This window comes from Brachyhypopomus gauderio, unplaced genomic scaffold (assembly GCF_052324685.1).
Source record: "Brachyhypopomus gauderio isolate BG-103 unplaced genomic scaffold, BGAUD_0.2 sc75, whole genome shotgun sequence".
NCBI lineage: Eukaryota > Metazoa > Chordata > Actinopteri > Gymnotiformes > Hypopomidae > Brachyhypopomus > Brachyhypopomus gauderio.
Genome location: NW_027506896.1, coordinates 1,515,001 through 1,530,000, shown reverse-complemented (window position 1 = coordinate 1,530,000; position 15,000 = coordinate 1,515,001). Strand labels below are relative to the sequence as shown.

General features: G+C 49.1%; 1 protein-coding gene across 1 annotated transcript in view; it reads right to left on the bottom strand.

The window, feature by feature from the left end:
- LOC143491442 (KICSTOR complex protein SZT2-like) overlaps positions 1–15,000 on the bottom strand; it is a 41,419-nt gene that overhangs the window by 20,757 nt on the left and 5,662 nt on the right. The window contains exons 9-27 of the mRNA XM_076990451.1: positions 14,322–14,532; positions 13,610–13,780; positions 10,847–11,078; positions 10,235–10,364; positions 9,984–10,129; positions 9,450–9,602; positions 8,508–8,622; positions 7,621–7,826; positions 6,997–7,233; positions 6,431–6,524; positions 5,945–6,033; positions 5,454–5,622; positions 5,221–5,335; positions 4,875–4,994; positions 4,409–4,609; positions 4,054–4,133; positions 2,317–2,455; positions 1,939–2,169; positions 1,315–1,519 (exon numbers count right to left, since the gene is read on the bottom strand). Of these exons, the coding sequence (XP_076846566.1) occupies positions 1,315–1,519; positions 1,939–2,169; positions 2,317–2,455; positions 4,054–4,133; positions 4,409–4,609; positions 4,875–4,994; positions 5,221–5,335; positions 5,454–5,622; positions 5,945–6,033; positions 6,431–6,524; positions 6,997–7,233; positions 7,621–7,826; positions 8,508–8,622; positions 9,450–9,602; positions 9,984–10,129; positions 10,235–10,364; positions 10,847–11,078; positions 13,610–13,780; positions 14,322–14,532 (3,044 nt within the window). The remainder of the gene's footprint in view (positions 1–1,314; positions 1,520–1,938; positions 2,170–2,316; positions 2,456–4,053; positions 4,134–4,408; positions 4,610–4,874; positions 4,995–5,220; positions 5,336–5,453; positions 5,623–5,944; positions 6,034–6,430; positions 6,525–6,996; positions 7,234–7,620; positions 7,827–8,507; positions 8,623–9,449; positions 9,603–9,983; positions 10,130–10,234; positions 10,365–10,846; positions 11,079–13,609; positions 13,781–14,321; positions 14,533–15,000) is intronic.

Sequence of the window (15,000 nt, the reverse complement as noted above, 5' to 3'; positions counted from 1 at the left end):
AACAAGATCACCCACAAACCTGTAAAAAGACCTCCCACAGACCTGTAACAAGACCACCTACAAACCTGTAACAAGACCACCCACAGACCTTTTGGGGGTGATAAATGTTTGGGATACTAATTTCATCCCTGAATAATTATTTTATCCACATTAAGCTCAGCCCATGACCACAGGTGAGAGTTGGAACGTAGATTGACCAGTAAATCGAGAGCTTTGTCTTTTGGCTCAGCTCTCAGCTCTCTCTTCACAACAACCTGAGATACCTGAACTCCTCCACTTGAGACAAAGACTCACTTCCACCATCAAGGGTCACTCAAACTAAAACTACAGCACAGACGAGAGGGAAATTCAGACACCCCTTTTCAGGAAATAACACAACTAGCATTGTAGTGTCAGTATGCACCACTGTAAGTCTGTGGTAATTCCACCATCATGAGTCTGTGGTCATCCCACTATTGGGAAGCTGTGAGATACAACAGGACCTAAGTTAACATTCCAGAAGGCCTTCCAAGTCATCAGGGGCCGTGTGTTCAGAAACAGCAGAACTGACCAGAGAGAAGAGGGACTGATGACCCATTCAGGCCTGTGTGTATGGGTCCAGTAAATGGACCCCTACACAATGCAATTAGAAGCACTTCATTACGTGACTACTGACTCTATGTGGCAGGTACCCATTTCTAACAAAGTGGGTGATGTGTGTATTTATTGATTTGTGGGGGGGCACAGCCTACTGAATAAGCTCCCCTCAAGAGAGGAAGAGAGTGGAGTGGGAAGAGAGTTAGAGCGTGTAAAAGAGAAAGTAAGAGAGTGTGTGTGAGAGAGTGAGAGTAAGAGACAGAGCAACACAAGAAACACAGATAAAAATTTAGAATGGGTAAAAAGAATGGAGAGAGTGAGAGAATGAGTGTGAGAGTGCGGGTATGAGAGAGTGAGAGTGCATGTGAGAGAGTGAGAGTGAGAGAGTATGAGAGTGAGAGTGAGTGTTAGACAGTGTGAGAGCATGAGAGTGAGAGAGTGAGTGTGAGAAAGTACAGATACAGGTGAGAAGGTTTAACCCTCCTAGCCCCTCCTCAGTGATTATCTGTAACACCAATAGGATCTCCAAAATGAACACAATCCCTCGAGAACTGTGGGTAAAGATTTGCTTGAGAAGAAAAATAAACCGTGGCAGCAAGTGAGCTGAAGTTAGCATGAACTAGTAATGCTGTCTAACTCCCATCGGCAAACAGACAGACAGGCAGAGAGAGTTTTCGCTGTGGACCCCAGTTTCACCATTTTGAAAGACTTTGTAAGGGTGTGTGAGTGTGTCTCTACCTGAGGAAGATGTCTTTGGGCTGGCGTCTGGAGAGAGGGTGGACCAGCTGCTGTTTGAGGCTGTCCAGGGAGCAGTTGTAGACGTACACAGGACAGCGGGGACGGCTGGGGTCGCCCCCGCTCTGCTGACGCACAAAACTGATGTGGCAGTCCATCTTGTGGGGCTCGGCAAACTGCACACCATCTTTCTCCTCTGTGGCAGAGGCTGAACACACACAAACACACACAACCACACACACAACCACACACAAACAACATAAAACATTAATGCAAAATTTATTTTAATATATAAAGTAATCATATTAAGTCCTATTAAGGATCTAAAGCACCTTGCAGGCATATTTTTACTGTCAACAGCCAACATTAATGAAAACATTTCTGGACTCACTAATGACTAATTAATTGTATTTGAATATCTGTTTTAGTTTTAAGATATGTTCACACACAGACATGCACAGGCACATACACGCGCTCATACACAGACACACACATTCACACACACACACACACATACACATGCTCACACAAACACGCGTGCACTCACACACACGCGCGATCACACACAGACACACACGTTCACACATACACATACTGACACCCGCGCTCACGCTCACATAAGCCGACCTGTATCTACGCTAGCTTGATCCGTGGTGTGTTTGTCACTGCTCTCCCGTTCGGTGGAGGGCATTTCTGGTTGGCCGTCACTCATGTCCTCGTGCTGAACCCCACTGGATGCTGCCACAGGCTCCGCCTCATCAAGCCCATTGGCTGAGCTGCTGATGGAAGCGGTCCATGATTGGTTGCCATTGACTTGAGGGTCGGTTCCCATGCCGAAAGACATCAAAATCTGAACATCTGAGGGAAAAACATAAAAATGTTCCTAACCCATGACAAAAACGCCCCAAGCTAAATGGAATTACTATTTAAAACCATAATATGTCTAGAAAAACTGAATATTCTGAAATAAATCCATATTCCAACGGTGTGGGAGAGCAGGCGTACCAGAGAAGGTGGCCGGCAGGAACACAAGCAGGACTTGCTGGGGGCTCAGGAGCTTAGCATAGCATCTCCACTGAGGGGAGGGCCAGTCTCTCTCCATCACTGCTGCCTCCTCATCCACTAGATCCGCATTACTGAAACTCTGTCCCCACACACACACACACACACACAAACATATGCACACACACACACACACACACACACACACACACACACAAACATATGCACACACACACACACACACACACACACAAACATATGCACACACACACACACACACACACACAAATATATGCACACACACACACACACATATGCACACATGCACACACATCATAAGGGTGAGGAGTGATGGAGGGGTGAAGAGTGATGGAGGGGTAAAGAGTGATGGAGGGGTGAAGAGTGATGGAGGGGTGAAGAGTGATGGAGGGGTGAAGAGTGATAGAGGGGTGTAGAGTGATGGAGGGGTGAGGAGTGATAGAGGGGTGTAGAGTGATGGAGGGGTGAGGAGTGATGGAGGGGTGAAGAGTGATGGAGGGGTGAAGAGTGATGGAGGGGTAAAGAGTGATGGAGGGGTGAAGAGTGATGGAGGGGTGAAGAGTGATAGAGGGGTGAGGAGTGATGGAGGGGTAAAGAGTGATGGAGGGGTAAAGAGTGATGGAGGGGTATGGAGTGATGGAGGGGTGTGGAGTGATGGAGGGGTGTGGAGTGATGGAGGGGTGTGGAGTGATGGAGGAGTGAGGAGTGATGGAGGGGTAAAGAGTGATGGAGGGGTATAGAGTGATGGAGGGGTTTAGAGTGATGGAGGGGTATAGAGTGATGGAGGGGTTTAGAGTGATGGAGGGGTGTAGAGTGATGGAGGGGTGTAGAGTGATGGAGGGGTGAAGAGTGATGGAGGGGTAAAGAGTGATGGAGGGGTAAAGAGTGATGGAGGGGTATAGAGTGATGGAGGGGTGTAGAGTGATGGAGGGGTATAGAGTGATGGAGGGGTGTAGAGTGATGGAGGGGTGTAGAGTGATGGAGGGGTGTAGAGTGAAGGAGGGGTGAGGAGTGAAGGAGGGGTGTAGAGTGATGGAGGGGTGTAGAGTGAAGGAGGGGTGTAGAGTGATGGAGGGGTATAGAGTGATGGAGGGGTATAGAGTGATGGAGGGGTGTAGAGTGATGGAGGGGTGTAGAGTGATGGAGGGGTGTAGAGTGATAGAGGGGTGTAGAGTGATAGAGGGGTGTAGAGTGATGGAGGGGTGTAGAGTGAAGGAGGGGTGTAGAGTGATGGAGGGGTGTAGAGTGATGGAGGGGTGTAGAGTGATGGAGGGGTGTAGAGTGATGGAGGGGTGTAGTGAAGGAGGGGTGTAGAGTGATGGAGGGGTGTAGAGTGAAGGAGGGGTGTAGAGTGATGGAGGGGTATAGAGTGATGGAGGGGTGTAGAGTGATGGAGGGGTGTAGAGTGATGGAGGGGTATAGAGTGATGGAGGGGTATAGAGTGATGGAGGGGTGTAGAGTGATGGAGGGGTGTAGAGTGATGGAGGGGTGTAGAGTGATGGAGGGGTGTAGAGTGAAGGAGGGGTGAGGAGTGAAGGAGGGGTGTAGAGTGATGGAGGGGTGTAGAGTGAAGGAGGGGTGTAGAGTGATGGAGGGGTATAGAGTGATAGAGGGGTGTAGAGTGATGGAGGGGTGTAGAGTGAAGGAGGGGTGTAGAGTGATGGAGGGGTGTAGAGTGATGGAGGGGTGTAGAGTGAGTACCTGCAGAGTGCTGCTGGAGCCAGTCACTTCCTTACTGCTCCCAATGGTGTGGAATGACAACACGGCATCCTGCCTCTCTTCTACACACACACACACACACACACACACACACAACAATGGGAAACAAAAACAAATGACCAGTGGAACATTTGTCTACTAAATGAGCAATGAATAAATTAACTTTAAGGGTAATTGGATTCATTACCTTTAACCTGAAACAAACACACACACACACACACACACACACACACACACACACACACACACACACACACACACACACACACACACACACACACACACACACACACACACACACACACACACACACACACACACACACACACACACACACCTTTAATCACCGGCAAAGAGAAAGGGGCCAAATGGCCATTCCTCTCTCTCTCCAGGATATGATGCATGAAGGTCACATGGTCTCCGTCAGCCAATGCGATCTCCCGGTCACTCAGCTCATTTTGCAGAGAACTGTGGAAGAGACTGAGCAGCATGTCGTTGGGCAGAGAGAGGTCGTCTTGTTGGCCAGACTCGTCCTCTGCTGTGGAGGAGAGAGAGCAGAGTAACCAGTTAGGGACAGGTCACATGACCCTGTGTGCTTGTGACATACTGTTTTATTACAGCAGTTTGTAGCAGCTTGTGAATCAGACAGAATGCACGCTGCCCTCCTGTGGTCAGGAATGCAAACTGCATCAGTGCCTTTGTGTAGTCTGGTGGTGGGATAACAGCGTTGAAATGTGTGTCTGTGCGTGTGTGTGCGTGTGTGTGTGTGTGTGTGTGTGTGTGTGTGTGTGTGTGTGTGATACCTCTGCTGAGTGTGTAGAAGAACAGTTCTATCTGCTGGCACTGGGGAAGGAGCTTCATCAGGTCAAACTGAAAAGGCACCGTGTGTATCCCATCACAGGGAGAGGCAGCCGGGACCTCCCCTGCACAGAACATGCGCACGTGCACACACACACACACACACACACACACACACACACACACACACACACACACACACATTCACCAAATCAAACACACAAACAAATGCACGGAGCACACATAAACACACACACAAAAACACAAAATCAATCAAACACACGTGCGTGTGTGCATGTGTGCGTGTGCGTGTGCTCTGTGTATATGTATGTAATTTTGATCAGGGCTAACCTGTCACATCTTTGTTGCCAAGGACAGAGGCCCCCTGGTCTTTGCTTTGGCACAGCTGGACGAGGTACTCAAACGTCATCATGGTGGACATGCAGGACAGATCACGAGGGAAGATCTGCACAACACACACACACACACACACACATACACATACATGCAACACCGCCAAGATAGACATCACACGTCACAGGTCTGTTATGAGGAGCGTGTGGGATTGTGGGGGGGGCACTGACAGCCTGAGGGATCTGCTGGTACGTCAGGTTCTGGAACTGACGGTGCTGGTCCAACAAACTCAGAACAGACCCACTCTGGGGCTCCACCCAGCACTCGGTCACCAGGTTGAGCTCCGTGTCTGTGTCTATGGCCTCTACCTCAGTGTCGTTGTCATCATCTGTGGAGAAACTGCAGCAGCAGGACAAGAGACAAGAATCCAAATCAGAATCTGAATTAGAATCTGAATCAGGATCAGAATTAAGATCAGATTCAGGATTAGACTCAGCTTCAGATTCAAAGTCAAGAATATAGACTTTTGGCAGCTATTTTTCTGCCTGAGTACCGGTGGGACCTTGTTTCAGTACAATGTATTTCTTGTTTACTGAGAAAATTCAAGTTCATAATTCAAAATATTCACATACTAATGCTTATCTATAATACTTACTATAAGTAAAAAGCAAAGCAATAATATAAGGGTGAATAAAAAAAATTTCTGTCAGGAAGCTGTTACCTGTCCTTGGTGGTGGTGGAGTGGGGCGGGAACAGAACATACTGAACAATACAGGTGTGATTCTCTGGGGCCAAGGCTGCAGATACTCCCTGTACACACACACACACACACACACACACACACACACACACACACACACACACACACACACACACACACACACACACGCACACGCGCGCACACACACACACACACACACACATACAAGCAAACATATATACAGACACACACAGGCAAACATACATACATATTTGTTCAACATAGTTTTTAGGTACATCAGACCATGAGATCACATTGAAGGGGAAAATATAAAGTGTTCATGACACTTTTCTACATTAGGCAACGCACGCGGACTTAGGACAGCATCTTAAACATCACTGTGATGATCTCTTATGTTATCAGGCAACAAAACTGGCAGTGTGTGTGTGTGTGTGTGTGTGTGTGTGTGTGTGTGTGTGTGTGTGTGTGTGTGTGTGTGTGTGTTACCTTGGGTGTTTTGACAGCCATGGGAAGTTCCATCACCATGTTGACAATTCCATCACCACTGGCAGCATAGTGGAAGCCCTCAGCCAATCGTATTCTGTGGAGACAGTAGCAGTGGTGATAATATATCAGAGATTAGAGCAGGCCTGTAATCCATCAGAGATTAGAGCAGGCCTATAATATATCAGAGATTAGAGCAGGCCTGTAATTCATCAGAGATTAGAGCAGTCCTGTAATCCATCATAGATTAGAGCAGGTCTGTAATCTATCAGAGGATTAGAGCAGGCCTGTAATTCATCATAGATTAGAGCAGGTCTGTAATCTATCAGAGATTAAAGCAGGCCTTTTACCCAGACTCATGTACTAAATCTTATCCTTAATTATTTGGCTCAGACATTACATCTAACATAACATCCAGGTTTAAATGCATTATAAACATGTAGTGTATGTATTAAACTTGTACCCTGTGTACTTAGTGATCCAAGTCTGCACTGGGAATGTAGGGAGTGAAAAGACTGCGTGCACTCTGATGTTCTACAGAGTGTACTGAGAGTGTACTGGGGTCTCACTCAGCGAGCATGGCGAGGATGTGGGCGACTGCCTGCAGTGTGACCACACCCCCCGGGCCGCTCTGCACCGCCCACACCCAGCGCTGGTGCAGGAAGTAGCGGGAGAGCGAGGCCAGGGTGGAGGAGGCGGTGCGGCTGGCCGCGGCACTGATCAGCGCCGCTGAGCTGGACGGCTGCGTGAACGGCTCCATGTTCAGGATGAACGGAGCCCGGAAGTCCGTCGGGAGCTTCTCATACCTGGAACGCCACAGTGGGAGAAAATTAGGGTGGAGCTATAAAGGAGTGGGCGGGGCTTAGCGGCCAGAAACAGAAGTGATGGAGTTTTGGGGGTTGTTGTTGTTTTTAGATGTGGGTTACATCGAGGGCAAAAGAAGTATCCTGAACTGAACCCAGAACCTCCTGATCCGTGTTAATTACTTAATAATCCACCGGATTTAAACAGAGACTTGGACAGGAACAGGAGTGCTATTACAGGCCTCTACTGTAAAAAAGAACAGTATGTGTATGTTTGTCTTATACACTTATACATTAAATTCATTGCTTTGCAAACAAGGAACTAGGAACAGAGGGCATTGTTAGGTGTGTGTGTGTGTGTGTGTGTGTGTGTGTGTGTGTGTGGCAGACCTGATCAGCAGTTTCTCCAGTGGTTTGTTGAGGATGACCACACACGGCCGGTCGGACAGTGTGGGCTGTGGTGCTGGGAGGGGTGGTGATTTGGATGGGGAGGCGTTTCCCAGGACCTTGCGCTTGGTCTTCGGGGTGGCCTCCTTATTCTGGACGCGGTGCGGGAAACGCAGCTTCAGAATCAGCTCTAGCAACTCATCCACGATCTGGAGACAGAGCAGAGGTTTTCTGGACATTTTCTCTCAGACAGGCCAACGAGGGCATTCTCACAACTCACCCTCACACTCTCAACTCACCCTCACACTCTCAACTCACCCTCACACTCTCAACTCACCCTCACACTCTCAACTCACCCTCACACTCTCAACTCACCATCACACTCTCAACTCACCATCACACTCTCAACTCACCCTCACACTCACAACTCACCCTCACACTCACAACTCACCATCACACTCTCAACTCACCATCACACTCTCAACTCACCATCACACTCTCAACTCACCCTCACACTCTCAACTCACACTCACAACACACCCTCACACTCTCAACTCACCCTCACACTCTCAACTCACCCTCACACCCTCAACTCACCCTCACACCCTCAACTCACCCTCACACTCTCAACCTTTCTGCTTTAGACAAACATGTAGCCCAGGACTAGAAACCTCAGGCTGTGCATTTGTTTCACTTTGCAAAGCATCAATTTCATATGACGTATTTTGAGTGTTCAGATGTCATTATAATGCAACACAGCCAACCAACAGATGTTACACTTGGATTTCAATTCACACTCCAATGAAAAAAGGTGGCTGGGTCGACAACAGCAGGAAGCACTTCAGACTCCTGCAGAGTCAGGACCCTCAACGTCCCGCTGGGGAACGTACCTTGTTCCTGGTGTGGGCCAGGGTTCCTATAGGAAAGCCCAGACGTAGTACCATGCAGGGGGCTTTGGAGATCAGACGCACCAGGTAGAAGGAGATGGGCTGCTGGTCAGATGCACTGTAGGAGGAGAGAGGATGCAGGGCTTATTAACATCCACCCATAACTGTCTGATTAACATCCACCTATAACCCATCTGATTAGTAACATCCACCCATAAGCAGTCTGATTATTAACATCCACCTATAACTCGTCTGATTATTAACATCCACCCATAACCCGTCTGATTATTAACATCCACCCATAAGCAGTCCGATTAGTAACATCCACCCATAAGCAGTCCGATTAGTAACATCCACCCACAACCCGTCTGATTGTTAACATCCACCCATAACCCGTCTGATTATAAACATCCACCCATAACCCGTCTGATTGTTAACATCCACCCATAACCCGTCTGATTGTTAACATCCACCCATAACCCGTCTGATTATAAACATCCACCCATAACCCGTCTGATTATAAACATCCACCCATAACCCGTCTGATTGTTAACATCCACCCATAACCCGTCTGATTGTTAACATCCACCCATAACCCATCTGATTATAAACATCCACCCACAACCCATCTGATTGTTAACATCCACCCACAACCCGTCTGATTATAAACATCCACCCACAACCCGTCTGATTGTTAACATCCACCCATAACCCGTCTGATTGTTAACATCCACCCATAACCCGTCTGATTGTTAACATCCACCCATAACCCGTCTGACTGGCATTACTATACTACTATACCCACATGTGTTTGGGCATCTGTAACTGTGGTGTTCCTTCAGTGCAGCTACTATATTTGCTCTCCTCATGAGATCTGGTAGTGAAACAGGTGAAAGCCCCTCCTAATGAGGGGGGGGGGGGCAGTGGTTGAGAAGGTGGGTGTACCTGTAGATGAGTTTGACGTAGGAGTAGCCCTCCACCAGCACGAAGCTGCTCCAGTCCCTCAGCAGGGAGGTGAGGGCAGTGTGGGCGATTCTGCACTGCACCGTGCTGAACCGGCCATTCGCACCCGCTATGTGCACGTGCTTCGGAACCGGCCTGCAGGGGGCGCCAGACACACAGAATTACAGCCTCAGGCTTGGAGTCCTGAGTCTCAGAACAGGGCTGTGGTCTGTGCACACACCACGGTTGGTGGATGTCACATGACAGAGGGAGGACAGCTCATTCATTGGTGGGTGGGAATTGGCATAATAACCAACTCGGCAGAAAAACGAGATGAAAATTGGAGGAAGAGAGGAAGTGCCCCTGACCATGTGTGGAATGTTTATGAAGGACTAACAGTTGTTGACAATTTGGTCAAAATAACCCAGACCAACATGCTTTAATATTTCACAAGGTATTTCACATTCACTGCAAGACAACAATATAATCATGATATGATCTTTTTGATGGTATCGTCCAGCCCTGAGGTGCACTCACACGTCATGTTCCAGGATGATAGCAATCCGGTGCATGTGTAACCAGCGCTGCCAGAAGTTGGCATCCATGGACAAGATGGGCTTCCAGTAGGAGGCAAACTGTGACTGGCTGGAGTCTTTCAAGCCACTGTGCTGTAAAGAGAGGACCTGAGAGAGAACAGGCTCGTGGTGAGAGAAAAGTTGGTCCACAGTAAAGGATCTAAATGTGCAGATGGATGGGTTTGAAGGGTGATCTGCTGTGAGAGGTCTCACCGGGGTGGTGGAGCCAGGTGGGATGTAGAAGAGCGGGACGCCGTTCTTGGTGCTCTCGGGAATCGTGTAGTGCTCTGGGATGGAGTTGAAGGACTGGAGGTGCACCAGCATTTGGTCCGTCTGATTAATGCTGCAGGTAAACAAAAGAGAGTCATTTATTTGGGCAGTCATGGCCTGGCGGTTAGGGAACTGGTCTTGTGACCAGAGGGTCGTGGGTTCGATTCCTGAGGCCATGACTGAGGTGCCCCTGAGCAAGGCCCTTAACCCTCAATTGCTCACTTGTATAAAAAATAAGATAAAATGTAAGTCGCTCTGGATAAGGGCGTCTGCCAAAATGCCATAAATGTAAATTTAAAATAAATACCACAGCAGGACCACAGGAGGCATGGCCAATGCCACCAGAGGCATGACCAAGCCCACAGGAGGCGTGACCAATGGCACCAGAGGCGTGACTAACCCCACAGGAGGCGTGGCTCTGCAGACTGTACTTCTAACTTAATACACCAAATCTAAAGTCCTTCAGTAGCCAGATTTCCCCTCACACACCAGCATCTACTACAAAAAGTAGCATTAATACACACAAATGTGGAGTATTGGTGTCATGTTGCTGACCCCTGTAGAGTGTTCCAGAAGCGGCGGATGACGGAGGTGCGGTAGGGGCTGGTGATGGGCTTGCGCAGGGTACAGCTGATGTCGTGCAGGATGTCGTAGCTGCCCTCCATGGTCACCTCCACCCGCGTGGTGCGCTTGGTCAGGAGGAGGGGCCAGCTGGACACCGCCACATACTCGATGCGCATGTTGTGTTTCCATAGCAACACCAGCTTCACCTCCAGCTGAGTGCCTCCTGAATAAAGACGGGAGGGGGAGGGATGGAGAGAGAGAGAGAGACAGAGAATGTGTGAGAGAGAGACAGAGAGAATGTGTGTGACAGAGAGAGAGAGAGAGAAAGAAAGAAAGAAAGAAAGAAAGAAAGAAAGGGGAAAGTTTAGAGATTGAGAGTATGGAATGACAGGGTATCTGATTACTGTTGGAGATTCAAAGCAGAGACAGATCCTAACAAAGGACAGGATGAGAGACACGGTCCTGCTACAGAACCAGCACAGAGACACGGTCCTGCTACAGAACCAGTACAGAGACACGGTCCTGCTACAGAACCAGTAGAGACACGGTCCTGCTACAGAACCAGCACAGAGACACGGTCCTGCTACAGAACCAGTAGAGAGACGGTCCTGCTACAGAACCAGTAGAGACACGGTCCTGCTACAGAACCAGCACAGAGACACGGTCCTGCTACAGAACCAGCACAGAGACAAAGTCCTGCTACAGAACCAGCACAGAGACACGGTCCTGCTACAGAATCAGTACAGAGACACGGTCCTGCTACAGAACCAGTAGAGACACGGTCCTGCTACAGAACCAGCACAGAGACACGGTCCTGCTACAGAACCAGCACAGAGACACGGTCCTGCTACAGAACCAGTAGAGACACGGTCCTGCTACAGAACCAGCACAGAGACACGGTCCTGCTACAGAACCAGTAGAGACACGGTCCTGCTACAGAACCAGTAGAGACACGGTCCTGCTACAGAACCAGTACAGAGACAAAGTCCTGCTACAGAACCAGTAGAGACACGGTCCTGCTACAGAACCAGTAGAGACACGGTCCCAGTAGAGACACGGTCCTGCTACAGAACCAGTAGAGACACGGTCCTGCTACAGAACCAGCACAGAGACACGGTCCTGCTACAGAACCAGTAGAGACACGGTCCCAGTAGAGACACGGTCCTGCTACAGAACCAGTAGAGACACGGTCCTGCTACAGAACCAGTAAAGAGACAAAGTCCTGCTACAGAACCAGCACAGAGACACGGTCCTGCTACAGAACCAGCACAGAGACATGGTCCTGCTACAGAACCAGTAGAGACACGGTCCCAGTAGAGACACGGTCCTGCTACAGAACCAGTAAAGAGACAAAGTCCTGCTACAGAACCAGCACAGAGACACGGTCCTGCTACAGAACCAGTAGAGACACGGTCCCAGTAGAGACACGGTCCTGCTACAGAACCAGCACAGAGACACGGTCCTGCTACAGAACCAGTAGAGACACGGTCCCAGTAGAGACACGGTCCTGCTACAGAACCAGTAGAGACACGGTCCTGCTACAGAACCAGTAAAGAGACAAAGTCCTGCTACAGAACCAGCACAGAGACACGGTCCTGCTACAGAACCAGTAGAGACACGGTCCTGCTACAGAACCAGCACAGAGACACGGTCCTGCTACAGAACCAGTAGAGACACGGTCCTGCTACAGAACCAGCACAGAGACAAAGTCCTGCTACAGAACCAGTACAGAGACACGGTCCTGCTACAGAACCAGTAGAGACACGGTCCTGCTACAGAACCAGCACAGAGACAAAGTCCTGCTACAGAACCAGTACAGAGACACGGTCCTGCTACAGAACCAGTACAGAGACAAAGTCCTGCTACAGAACCAGTAGAGACACGGTCCTGCTACAGAACCAGCACAGAGACACGGTCCTGCTACAGAACCAGTAGAGACACGGTCCTGCTACAGAACCAGTAGAGACACGGTCCTGCTACAGAACCAGCACAGAGACACGGTCCTGCTACAGAACCAGTAGAGAGACGGTCCTGCTACAGAACCAGCACAGAGACACGGTCCTGCTACAGAACCAGCACAGAGACAAAGTCCTGCTACAGAACCAGCACAGAGACACGGTCCTGCTACAGAACCAGCACAGAGACACGGTCCTGCTACAGAATCAGTACAGAGACACGGTCCTGCTACAGAACCAGTAGAGACACGGTCCTGCTACAGAACCAGCACAGAGACAAAGTCCTGCTACAGAACCAGCACAGAGACACGGTCCTGCTACAGAACCAGTAGAGACACGGTCCTGCTACAGAACCAGCACAGAGACACGGTCCTGCTACAGAACCAGTACAGAGACACCCGTCTGAGGACAGGCTGTGTGGTGACTGCATGACAGACCCACTTTCTTCTCAAGTTGGAAACGTTTCAAACCTATGAGATATTTTCACTTTAAAGATACAAAACAGAATCCCACAATTCAGTAATATAACCAAACAAGAAAAGCTATACATCTTTCTAGCAAAAGAATTTTTAATGTGTGTGTACATATGAATGAATGATCTGGTGAATGTCTATGTGACAGTGGTGCTCACCCTTGGTGATGGTGATCTGGTGTATGTGACAGTGGTGCTCACCCTTGGTGATGTTGATCTGGTGTATGTGACAGTGGTGCTCACCCTTGGTGATGTTGATCTGGTGAATGTGACAGTGGTGCTCACCCTTGGTGATGCTGATCTGATGTATGTGACAGTGGTGCTCACCCTTGGTGATGTTGATCTCGCGGATGGTGTAGCCCTCCCGCAGACGGACGGACAGCACGCTGCACAGGTCCGCCAGCACCTCCTTCTCTGTGTGCTTCTTCCTACGCAGAACCAGCGCCGGATTCCCACTGGCCGACACCAGGTGCTCGTTAAAGAGCTTGTGCTGAGAGACTGAACACAGACACACAGACACACACACACACACACACACACACACCCTCATTAAGGTCCCAGAGTCACTCAGGTCTAAGAATTTGACCTTAAAAATGGATGTGAAAGCAATCTCAACTCAGAGCTTAACCTCAACACAGATGGACAAGTACAAACACTCTCATTTCCTGCTACAGGGTCTCCTAGTGCAGGCGAGACAGACGTTCAACTGACGCTCAGAGTGACAGAACAGAAATATGAGATGCAGCTTGTGACCACTGACTGGAACAGAATGGAGCTACTTCCTCAAAACAAACCCTCTCATTTTCCAAAACCAATTTCTCATGAGCATTTTGATATTGTCGGACACAGATGAAATGGAGTTCATGGTGTTTATGAGAAATTACTTTTTCTTTTTTGCCCACAAATGCTCCTCTGATGAAAACCTCAGTTTTTAAAAACCAGTTGGTCTTATAAACTAGTTGAGATCTACAGGATGTAGCAAGGAGATCTGGAGATCTACAGTAGTGCAGTGAACCTAAAGGTGGTGTGGTGCACTCACAACAGTAGTACTCAGGGTTGATGGACTCTCCAGTGCACAGGTAAGCGTAGGTGAGGAAGGCCCGGTGGTAGGCGTTCATCTCCTGACCCGCGGCCCCCGCACCCGGACACGTGGACAGGTATGAGCCAAACGTTGCCATGGAGATGAACTTCATCAGCTCCACATTGGGGACATACCCAAAGCTGCAGTCATAGGAGTAGGCTCCGCCCACCTGAGAAGCAAAACGCACTATAACTATAGCAGTCTCTGCAGTCTCTCAACACTGCAAACCATTACCATAAGCGCTGCCCACGTGGCTGGCAGCCAACACAGTAATCTTGTGAATAATTCATGATCTAACCACCCATAGCAGTCTCCTCACCCCACGATTCAGGCATATCTTCACAGTCTTCACATCCAGACAAATATTTTTGTTCTTTTGGACATTTAAATAAATTCCCATGAAAAACTCTTCAAGGCATATAGATTTTTTCCGTAATCCTTGTCTAGATACAGCACTATAACTGATCCGTGTGCCTGAAGTGAGCTGCAGATGTACACAATGTTGCTATGATCTACCACGTTTAATCCAGCCCCATCCAGGCTCCCGTTAGTGCAGGAGACCCACAAACACAGACCACAGCTGGGACTCTGGGCCAGGGGACGAGGCTGGACCACACACACACACCTCGCCTCCAGC